The sequence below is a fragment of the Anopheles bellator genome, chromosome 2 (assembly GCF_943735745.2).
Source record: "Anopheles bellator chromosome 2, idAnoBellAS_SP24_06.2, whole genome shotgun sequence".
NCBI lineage: Eukaryota > Metazoa > Arthropoda > Insecta > Diptera > Culicidae > Anopheles > Anopheles bellator.
Window position 1 is genome coordinate 41,228,259 of NC_071286.1, and position 12,097 is coordinate 41,240,355.

Consider the following 12,097-nt stretch of genomic DNA (forward strand, 5'->3'; position numbering starts at 1 on the left):
GATTCGTTTCAAACTCTGCGAGTCGTGAATAAATCTGCACGTCGCAAATATACCCGATCGAACTAATATTTTTGGGCCTGCATTTACTGCCATATTCGGTGGTCCTGTTTAGTCCTGTTTATCGTTCAGAAAAAACACTACTTTCGCATCGTTTGAAGGACTAATGCCATTGTAGCTCTTAGTGAGTCCCACGAAAGTGTGTCGATGTTCGAACGTTGACTGTATTTTGTGCTACTTAAAATACACTTGTAACTTTTACCGCCGACGGTTGCATCTTGAGTTGCTTCGTACGGTTTTCTTTTTGTCGCACGAACTATGATCGTTTTCATCTTACGATCCCCACGATCTGGTGGCGTAAAATTTTGGTGATTAGTTGCCCATGAAACAATGGTGTTATCGTCGAGTAATCAACAAAGTTATTTTCACGAACAATTGGAACAAGGCTCCTGTTGGATTAATTGTGAATTTTCAGTAGCCTACAACCGACAACTTTGTTTATTAACGTCTCTATTTAACGAAAAATGTACCTTTTCAAACTTTGGATGAGGGTTGAGAAGTTATTTTGAATGTCCTGTGTCGAGTGGTTGTGCGACAAAAAATATAAAATTAAAAAAAAAACCCTTCACATATTTACTAACAAGCAAAAGTAATCTCGATGAGGTTGACGAGCTAATAAACGTTACGAATCGTCCTCTTAACGCTCGATACGCGCTCATTTGTACATCAATCGAATCATTAAATTGGAAATTTGAACCGAGTGAAAATGAACCGTTTTCGCCGGAACCACGCGCCCGTCGAAAGCGTATCAATCCACATCAAAGCCGCATAGATGATGATGCCGCATAAAAACTTTTCGCGCAACATTGGAGAGTGGAGCAAAAAAAAAATGAATATCAACAACAACGAAAAACCGCACACCAAAAATGATGGTGTGCGGCGGGGACTGGCAGCTACGGTAGCCAAAAACCCCAACGGACGGTTCTAAAAATCCACAGGATTACATGGCGCAAGCCGGCGGCGTGGACTGGACTTGCTGGCTGGCTTCGACGGCGGTTATGGTGGCTTAATTTTATGCGATTCGTTCCTTTTTTGCTCTCGCTTTTGGGTTTGTGGTGAATGCCAATCCATGAGCTAAATGAAATTTTTATGGATTCAAAATGAACCGCGCTTCGTTTTGGGCCGCCGCACGATGAGCATGATAAAGAGACTAAAGAAAAGTTACTAAAAATGTTGCATTTCGTTTTTGTTTTTATGGTGCTTTTATGGAAGCACCCACCCACATGGCGCACGGAAACTGCACAGTGAAGTCACTCAATGAAGCGCCAATGGCGTGGAGTGTTTATGTACCGGCTTCCGGATTTGTTTGTTTGCGGTAGGGCAAAGTTCCGCAAAGTAAATTTGTAAAATCAATTACAAACTCGATTGTCGATGATTTGGCGCGCGGCTTTAATGCGTTGCGCTAATAGCGTGGGGCTTTGGCCACGCGAGTGCTTAAATATTTGCTTTTAGTTCCCAACACTCGATCAAAGCGTGCTTTGCGTGCAAGGAATCGTGGGGCCAGGTGGTAGTGGTGGTGCGTTAGTTATGACCGCCAGAATTGGAGAATGTCCTTTGCTCTGTTTCCTCTTCATATCCAAAAACACCATCTCTTGAACCCAAACCCACTGTCGCTTGTGCACAAACCAAACCAAACAAGAACAATAACGCTTCATATCTGTTTTCTTTTCTACTTTCGTTTGTTTGTTTGTTTCTCTTCTTTCTTTTTCCTCTTTTTTGCATACATACTAACAAATCAACTAATCGTACACACCGAACGCGCGCCCAACGAAGCGTAACTATTCAAACTCCAACTCACCGTACTGGATTCGCAGTGATCAGCTTTAAGACTGGTGGTGTGCATATGCAACACCCCACGATGACGTTTGTGTTGGCACAAACGACTTCCGGTGGGATGTGGAAGCGAAACGAAGCGCACCTTACCTTTTGCTATTGATGAGTCCGTCGATTCGGAGTCCCCGTTTTCATGCAGCAAATCAAAACCCGTTTTTAATAGGATAATCGCGTCGGAATGTCAATGCATTGTTGTAACGTAATATAACTGCTAGGTAATCGCGTCGGTAACACATACTCTCTGTAGGGCTAAGGTCTGCGTTCCAGCCACGATTTCGTGTTTGTGTCGTATCTTTATCGGTAGCCTAAGAAACTAACGCCATAGATGGCATAGGAAACCCCAATGGCAGATAGTATCAAAGCACTGTTTTTCTTCCTTTTTCCAAATTTTGAAACTGTTAAAAGGAACACACATTCCATCAAGATTGGCGCATACATCTTACCATACTGCTCTACTGTTCAGGATGCAACGATCGTGATTTGTTGTCGTTTTTATGCAGCAAACAAAAAACTGTGTTTTTATGAATGTCGTGTGTAGTGAATCACAGCGCCGTAATTCAGCATGTTTCGGTACGAAGTAGGAAGATTGGAGCCCAGGTTCAGCGAGCGCTCGGTGGTAGCCAAAGCCTTCTTAGGTGTCCTGTTACATGATTGTGTTGAATGAAATATACAACCAGTAAACCAGTGTCATCACAGCAAGCCATTAGTCATGCCGCTTCCGAACTCATTCACTTTCGCCCCTAACCCTGGTTCTCACTGGCAGCAAGAAGTATCCGCCATTCGCGCATGGCGTACGTCCTATTGGCCAATTTCATTCCCTGTCGGTTCGACGACTCCTGGAACCTTTTCCCAGGAAATAAATTTAAAAAAAAAACGTTTTGCGCGTTTTGTGGCGATTGCTCCTGCCAGCGAGGGCCCCGAGTAAGTAGCACTCGCCGTTGTGGTCCTTGCTTATGCTTCTGTGGCCCCACCAAAAACTAGCGTGTTGTGCCGTGGACGAACCGTCAACGCGTCACCACACTCTCTCCCGAGGATCAAACACAGCTTGTCGCGATTGCCACGGTAAATCCTTTCACGGGGTTGCCCCGAACCATGTACTCTAACCTTCACCACGAACCACCACCACCATATCTTACTAGCATGCTTGGTTTGCCCGCGGCCGCCCACGGCCAGCCGGCACACTGGTGAACTTATCCTTGTTGCCTGTGGCGCCTCGTTTCGTGTATGCAATTTACCGCCCGAGATTATTTCTTCACAGTTTTACATGCCCCGGGTTTCCCCGGGTTGTTGGCTGCTGGCCGCTAGTCGGCTCGGTCGGTAGTCGACTGTAGGACGGTTATGTGTGTGTGCTTGTGTGTCCGTCGCCCGGAATGCGCCCCGAATGTGCCCCCCCGCATTCGACCCACTGTCCCGCCAACTTGCTTGCGCTCGATGAAAAGTAATGCCCCGTCCGTCGTTCCATTAGCGCTTACCGAAGCGCTTTCCGCGAGTCCTAGGTCCTAGGCTTCCGTAGGTCGATTCAACTTCATCCTGCCCCTCATCCTGTGTATGTGTGTAAAGTACGTTGCCCCAGTTAGTGCAAATAGGAAAGATCAATTTAGGGTTATGGTAGTTCACCGTCCCCGTGACCACGAAGACCATCCACATTCCCCAGCATATATCCCAGTTCCCAGGGAGCGCGCACACATCCTCTCTGCCTGCCTGCCTTCCTGCATGCCCTGTGTAAGTTGGATGATAGAATCCGTCCTTGCTTTGCTTCTTCTTTTCGCATTTAATCTCTGGCTTGCCTTCTACTGTCCGGCCTTTCCACCACAGACCTCAGAGTTTACATCCACCATTTTGACGGCACCACTTTCACTCGGGCCAAAGGGGATATTCCGGTGGTTCGCCGGATTTGATCTCATAATGAAATTTTATTAGATTCCATATTCCTTCGCGCCACCACACGCTTTATGGATGAAGCACGTGGCAGAGCGGATCGTCCTTCGGACTCCGTTCACTACGGCCGGGGCCGTGTATTTATGCTGCGGCACATCGGCTCTCGTTGACCGTATCTACGGTGTGCTCTTTGCGTTATGCGTGACCTCATATACGCACGGCAGGATAGTTCCCGCGCCCGCGGCAGTTTTTCGGTTTAATGGAAAAGAAAGCTTTACGTTTGAAATTTTCATCCCACATGGCGTGTCAGGTCATACTTGCCAAACTCCATTTCGCTTGCGATTTCGCGGCTAGGCAGCTTAGGGCTCTAGTACAAAAACAAACGGCGGCAGGCGAAGTCGCCCGATCGGATCCGCTTTGTGGTCTGCACTGAACATTGATGAAGGGGTTTGTGAGCTCCCCGAAATGTGCGCAACTTAAATTCAGATGTTATCGATGAAACTCAAACACTTTTGGACCCTTTTTTTGCTAAAAAAGCGAACAAAATTCGCTGGCAACCTTCCCTCCAAACCGTCAAACAGGGCAAAGTATTCTCGCCATCACAGCAGAACGCGCGCAACTCGGGATGAAATATATTTGGGGACCATAAAAATGTAGACCGCAAATGATTCGCAGCAGCAGCAGCAGCCGAGTCAAGCACCTTACTCAGCACCATTCTCCGGACAAATTGATTGGCCGATAATTGAAAGTAAACCTCAGTCTGCGTCACGCGGTCCCGTGTCCACCGGTGTCCTGTGGATATGCGAGGGCGTGGGTCAGCGTAGCAGATTTGATTACGGGCGCCCACACTTTGGCCCCGGGCTGCTCGTTCGATGGTTTTTTTTTCTTCTTCCTCCGATCCAACCGGAGACGGCACGTGCGGAGCCGGCTTCTGCAGTGCGAAAAGACGGATAGGTGAGCATAACACGGCCGACCCGAACCCGTTCCGCCCGTAGCGTCCGAGCGTCTGCCCTCCCGTGTCGCACTGTGCAAACATAGAACGTAAAACGTGCTGATAACTGCACCAAAGTCAACCGCATTAAATCACGCTAGGATTGAATTAATCTCCCGGGGGTCGTAAACGGAATGGGCAACGGGGTCGGATCGGAACGGGAACGTCTGCTGGTTTCCTTCGGAGAGAAGGCTTGCCGAAGCAACTAGTCGGCCCCGGTCGTCACGCCAAGCCAAGGTTGTCGCGGCGGTCGAACACCTTCATTTGTCGCGCCAGAGCCCCGGAGTAGCTAAGCCGTGTAAATGTTTGGAAATTATTTATGGAAAGTGTAAAAACCGAAAATATCTACAATGAGGTGGTAATCATGGACGTCGCGCGGAATGGACGCTCTCGCCCACAACCTGGCACACCGGGCCAACTGGAGTGCCCAGTGAATTGGTGTGTTGCCAGATTGGTCTGCCCAAAGTAGGGCTGCCGAACAGATAAACCTACCGAGTGTAAGGGTGGCTCAGAAAAAAAGAGAGACTCAACACAGAGCAACATGATTTACGGGCACCAGGCGGCAATTTTTCCTGGCCCTGCCCGCGCTCCGTGTTACATTTGTTCTAACCGTCGCAGTGAGTCGTGGAGATTAAGTAGGAAGGCCACGGTCCTGTGGTGAGCTGTAAATTTGGGCGCCCGCTCTGGTCTAGGGCACGGACCGGTTTTTATAGCTCCGGCTCGAATAATTAGGTTTGGTCCCCCTGGCGGGCCTGCGCTCGCTCGCCTTGGCCAAACTCCCCGGGTACCCGGGAAGAACTGCACCGTGGAGAGTCGGTCCCCCGGGTGACACCGGGGGCCGGTTGCTGACCGTGTTTACCTTTTTGGTCTGGTGGACTAGTCGCCGTGTTTCGGCGAACCGACGGCGAATGGGGCCTGTGGCGTCCGGGAAAACGTTGCACCTGAGGATTCACGATGTAACGACTGCAACACGCACATTTTATAGCACCCGGCCCACGGGATGGGACCGAGCAGGGGGGGCCGTGGCGAAAAGTTTCCAAGGGTCAAACTCATCGGTAGGAGTGGCAACAGCAGCCCCGGTGCTGGCCTAAAAGGGATGGCGCGCTGGCGTGAAAGTTTAGTAACCTTTTCGACGTTCGCCCCGGCACTCCTGCCACCGGAGACGCAGGTGCCTTTTGGGAAGCCATCTTTCATCCGGGGCGGAATATGAATTAGGGCATTATGGTTTACAAATTACTTGTCCGCTGTTCTGCGGGATGCAAGTTTTTCAATCAACGCGCGCTGTGCGAGGGTCGTTTTGGCCTTCGTTTTTTTTTTGGTGGTGCAAATTTCCATTAAAGTAACCATGTCGACACCAATTCTGATGTATCAAAACGGACGGCGGGAGCTACCGAAAAAGAACAGGCAGCTTGCTGGGTTGATTTTGAACGGATTTCATTTTAGTCTAGATGTCCACTAATTTCGTAGACACTTTTCGAGCTCGTAGAGCAGATGATTTCTAGCACCAGCCCACTCTGATCAAAGCTGCTGCTCCGAAAGTGATTGTCAAAAGGGTTCCCTGTTGGCAGTTGACAGATGGCACATTGAGCACAATGCAAGTGGTTCACTTTCAACCATAGCAGAGAGATCGAAGGAAAGCAGTTGAGTGCTGTATCCAGCGTCTCTACAAGTGTTTGATCTTCACTCATAAAAGATACTAGATAAACCGCTCGGATTCGGCACTCGGCGAGTGTGCGTTCGTCCTCTGATTGAAGCGCCCATCACCACCACCGTCATGCTGACAGCCGGCGCCAAATCAATCATCGGCCCGACGAAAGCACGAGCTTCTTGTGGTTGAAAGAGCCAGGCTGTAAACCATTTCACGAATGAGGCTCTCCCGAACATTGCCGGCGTTGATGAAATTCCAGCAACGTTCTTCCGGCGGCAGCCATCACTTGTCGGCACTACAGCTTTGCGCCAGATCACCAGGAAAAGGACCGGGAGGACTACTAATATCTCCAAACAACCGTTGTAGAAGGAGCCACTCGAAGGTGGTGGTTTCGGGGCGCGTAGCTTAGGAATCCACAAAATGATGAAGGCAACTTGATTGGGCCTAATTTATCCGTTATTACACCGTGCCCGTCATTATTGCGCCTGCAAGTTAGGCTCTCCGCCATACATGACACGTACATCGTGCCAACATTCGGGAGCGGGAGCCGAAGTTTGTCGGAAGTTGCGTGGCCCTGGAGCTCCCCCGAGGAGCTGAGTGGTGTGTTTGGGAATCAATCAAATCACGCGCCCTGGCAGAGCAGACGGAAGGAAGTGGTGCGTGCGCCGGAGATAGAGTCTTCCTTTTTAGGCCGCCACGCCGCCAAAGAAGTGGCAGTGGCGCAGCAACGCGTTCAGTGATTGATTAACTTGCGAATTAGTGGCATAATTCCCGACACGTAAAGTCTCACCGTGCGCGGGCGGCGGAGTGAGTTAGAATAGTTTTGCTTGCGGCATGCGTTATCCTGCACCCAGTTTGCCTTCCGACCATCTTTCTCTCTCTTTCTGTCGTCGGGAATCCAGCAGAATCCTGCTCCCAGCACACTCCCACACAGCATCACAGCAATCACTTACACAGCAACACTGGCTTAGATCCGGACGTAGACCACACACCACCCTATGCTCCTATGGAGGGTTCATTAGCCTCCGGTGGGGCGGCTGGAGGGCGGTAGGTTGTAGCCTTCAAATTGGCTTCAATCGGTTCCCCATGTCCCCCTCCACCGGAGGGACCCGTGTTTGAATCGTCGCTCTCTCTAACCTGCCTGTCTGTACCTGCTCTCGTTCCAGATACTTCGAGACATACGGCAGGGTCTGCTACAGCTCAGCAGGGACTCTCGAGGTAAGCAGAGGAGGGACCCTTGCAGATAATGTCACCGTGAACCAGGGGGGAGTGGATAGGCGACGACAGCGGGGACGACCATCGGTACCAGGAGTGGGCCCGCGCTGCTCGCCAGGAATTGGCTGATTGCATCCAATCAAACCGATCACTCCTTGGAGATTCATCAAACGGCGTCCACCATTCGGAGTCGGGGACGGCCGACGGAACAGGGGGCCGGACTCCTAATCCTGTTACGGGCTCCGGCTCAGCCCAAAGTTCATTATGCCGTTTTGCAGTGTGCAGTGAATCTAATTTCTTGGCTGGCGCTCCGAACCGTCGGCGGCTTCCGCAAACCGATGGCATGATGGTTTCTGATTGTTTGTCTTCTTTTTTGCGGCTCCCCCTCTTCTTGGCGGTGTGGCAAGGACACGTGTATGAGGCATCCTCCCGTGGGACACCGAGTTTTGGGCAGACACCGGCACCGGGGAAGTGTTTGACGGTTGCGAAAATGAGCTTGGTACAAAAGAAAGCAAATTGGATTCGGTGTTCTGCCTTTTTCCGGGTACCATTGCGTCACCCTTCGTAAGGAAATTGCTGGCTTCAATATTTGTGCATCATCGGATGCAATCAGGAATTGTTGATATCCGGCAGCAATCATGCGCTGTCTCGGTTTGCTTCTTCCGTCCGGAGGCCAATGCCAATGCATCGAACTCAGGCAGTCAGTCGGTTGGGGCGCCCCAGCAAACGCCGAGCTTGACAGTTGCTTCTTGGGGGACGGTCCGATCCGATTGTTGCACTCGGGTAGCTAATTTAGTTTGCCACCGATCATCTCTTTTTCTTGCAGACGACACGTACATGTACGACGATGCGGTCACCGGAGTGCTGCGTATGCCGCACCAGGGCCACTGGTACGACGAGCCACCGTACGAGAGCGATCCGGACGACTTTCTGATGTCGGGCATGCGGCAGATCGGTGCCGGGTACGCCGGCGACGGTGGCGGAGGACCTAGTGCAACGATACAGGTGAGCCATTTTTCTGCGCAATCCTTATGAGGTATTGTCAAGATAGGACCTCCTGCAATCCCAAAATATTGGTTCAAGTCCTTTTACCTGTCCCTCTATGAAGCACGCCAAAAACTCGTCTTTCCGCAGTTTTCGGGCCGAGGATTAATTGAATATTGCTCTCTCCATTCACAGGGTGGTCGCGTATGCTACAGTTCAAATGGGCGCGAAGGCCAGAGTGTGATATCGTTGCGGTCCGCGGGTGATATTTCGATACCGCAGCGAGGTCCGCGCCGAGGACTGATCGTACCGCAGCAACCACCTAACCCACCGACCATCATCCCGCTGAAGCACGCCCGGTAAGCATGGTGTATGGAACGGTTGCGCTTGTGACGAACCTGTCCCGGTCGCGGGGAGCCGTAAATCGATTAAGTTCATTATATGATTTAAAGAACGCGACTCCGGCCGCCGGCAGAAACACACCCCGCCGCCAGTGGCCACGCGGAGGTGGCTGGTGGTGGCCGGTAATTATAATTTTACTCTAAATTTAATCAATCCAAACTCGACGCCGTCCAATTAAAACTTTGCCGGCGCTTGGAGCCAGCGTCCGTAACTCTCTCGTGCCGCCGAAAAACCCATCAGAGATTATCATCAGCCGTCAGATGGGGAGAAGGGGGGAGAATGAGAAGCGAGCTTTGATTAACTTCAAATTTAATGTACGTTCGCCTCTCATCACCATCGTCATCATCGTCAGCAACGTCACCGCAGATGGTTCCAATAGGGTGTCTAGCCTTTCGATTTCGATACCACCGACTGCTAATGCTAATACATTTTCCCGTTTATTCTTTCTCTTCTTCTCTCTCTGTATGTCTCGGTCTCGGATCCTGAACTTCAACCCTCTATGGCGGTGATGCAGATCGCACGATCGGGAAAGTGGCGATTATGCCGGCTCGATATCGGATCTGCATAGCGTTACCTCCCGGTTGAGTCAGGTGTCGGTAAGTAGTGCTTAATCGGAACCGCCTATCCTATCCACCAACTAAGAATCACTTGACCGGCAGAGGGCCTGGGTGCTTGATGCGCCATCAGCCAGCAGCCTATCTTCACTCAATGGCCAAATGGGCGAAATTAAGTTCGGCACCGTGCCTTGCTGTAAATTAAAACAATTTATCGTTGCTGATAGAAAATTGCCGTGGCGCTCGATTGCGGCCACAATGAATGCAAGGATCTAGATTTCGATCCGATGTAGACAAATCGCAGAAAGTTTTCACTATCAATGTTCGTGTGGCCCTTACTATAACTTTTTCTGCACGTTTTTTTGCAAGCTTGTGGCTCTAGCGACATGTTTACTCATAGACTTTAATAAGAATCACCTAAAGTCTGCTTTGTGTTCCAAGCTGCATGTATCAGTTTGGCAAATAAAGTACCAAGTAGAGCACTGTTTTACGGTCATGCATTAGAATTACTTAACTTTCCGATCCTTTGCAAGATGTTTAATCTGCCCATTACTCGATAACGGTCGGATCCAGGGCATGAAAATGTACGCGAGTCAAGATCGGAAGCGGGACCCAAGCCACTTGCGCTCAGCTGGGTGGACATCGCGTTTCCATAATATTTTGCTACCGGCCTAGCACCCGCATTACAGACCGCGATGTAATAAACTTACCGGGCAGCCGTAATAGAAAAAAATGGCTTCATCTACTCAAGACGATCCTTGTGCTGGCGGTGAATTAAAAGCAAAAAAAAAAAACGACCACATTGAGTCCTCAACGCTCGGTCCGGTATACAGCAGCGCGCAATAAGGATAATTTTCATTCTCGCTTCCAAAGCCCGCACTGTATCTCGTCATCTTCATCGGATGCTTTTATTGTTCTTATCAACTTAATAAACGTTATCATTATCCGGCGGGAAATGAAAAGGTTTTCCACGGGTCTCGTACCCCCGGGGGTTGCGCGCGCGCGCAGTGTCTGTGTGAATGTCGATTACCCCAGGGAAGGAAGGAATTACCGACGGGATCGGTAACGCTCCTGATTACTGCACTGGAGGCCACTGCCAAAAACGGGACGCCACCGCAACGAGAAGTAAGAAAATATAAACCTCTTCATCCCGGCAGTGCTACTTCTCGGCGTATTGAGATTAAAATTTGCCAGTTCCGCCGGCGGTTGGCGACACGGTACCATTGCATAACCAACAATCGTAAACGAAGAAATTAAACCACTTCCTAGAGATTGATTACGCGACGTATTTGTCAACCACTTGCCTCTGGGATATTGTTGATAAAATACTATCATCCAGCATCCTGTAATTATGAAGTTAGCGCTCCGAATAACAGTGAAAATGTGGCCACAAGAGAGAACTGAAGCACTTTACAGCCCTGTCAAATACCAACAGTAACGCCGTTACTGGCGAGAGATGTAGATTTAACATTTTCCATTTTTTGTAGTATCGTTGAAGCGGCCCAAGCTATCTTTTTAGCATCATGCGCATGTAAAACACACCGTTCAGCTACTTTATTTTCATTTACCGAAAGAAAAAACAATAATGCAATAATCTCCTGTTCTCTGGCAAAGGACGTACTTTCAGTCAATTTGGCCGGCACGGAAAATGCTGCAAAATTAGTCCGGTTCGTGTAAAAGTTTGGCTGTGGCCCACGTTGAGCTGCTCAGGGGATAAGCACCAATGAGCAGCGGCAGCGAATACATTAACGCTGGTGAAAATGGTGAAGATTGTACGTGAGATGAACCCTAAGCGGCGCCGGGCGACCTCACGGATTGGCACTAGACAAAAGAGGGCTTTCTTACCCGGTGCGACCGGAGGCCAGATGGGAGCATAATGTGGTGCAGCGCGGCCAAGAGTGATGGGCTCGCGTTGGGCAGGGGATTATCGTCCCCGAATGGGGCGCGCTACTCGCATTTATCATCATTTGGCCAACCCAAACCCCTGGGAGACCCCCAAGTGGAATGGCCGCGCGACACTATATCGGCAGAGTCATTTGCGGGCTCTCCCAAGCGGGCTTTACAACGATGTTAACGATTTTTCTCGTGAGTAATCTCTCATTTGTCTGCGGTCTCGTTTCGTTCGCTTGCAGATTGGGACGAATAATTGCACCGCCCGCTATCGAACGCTCAGTGCCGGTCTGGGCGACGAGTCGCCCTCACCGTCCCCGACGCCATCGTCCGAGTACGACGACATCCTGCAGGCGAACGCACTGCAGCTACAGAAGCATCTGCACCATCAGCAGCAGCTGAAGCTGGGCGACGCACAGTCGTCGGCCGGCGGCGGTGTGGGGCCGTCCGGACACGGCAGTGCGACATCCGCCGTGGCGTCCGGTAGCATGGCGGGACACGCATCCGGCGCCATGCTGCTGGCGGCGAGCGGAACCCTAAGTGGTAATGGCGTCGGTGGTAGCATGACACTTGCATCCGGCGGCGCATCCGGCGGCAATCTGCCAGCGAGCCTCGTCAACGGTGGCACCGGCGGTAGCGGTAACA

The 12,097-nt window shown here is 50.6% G+C and overlaps 1 protein-coding gene across 1 annotated transcript in view; it reads left to right on the forward strand.

The window, feature by feature from the left end:
* The window catches only part of LOC131209052 (uncharacterized), a 105,760-nt gene that overhangs the window by 91,455 nt on the left and 2,208 nt on the right, over window positions 1-12,097 (forward strand). The window contains exons 8-12 of the mRNA XM_058202023.1: window positions 7,574-7,625; window positions 8,449-8,627; window positions 8,802-8,965; window positions 9,523-9,604; window positions 11,695-12,073. Of these exons, the coding sequence (XP_058058006.1) occupies window positions 7,574-7,625; window positions 8,449-8,627; window positions 8,802-8,965; window positions 9,523-9,604; window positions 11,695-12,073 (856 nt within the window). The remainder of the gene's footprint in view (window positions 1-7,573; window positions 7,626-8,448; window positions 8,628-8,801; window positions 8,966-9,522; window positions 9,605-11,694; window positions 12,074-12,097) is intronic.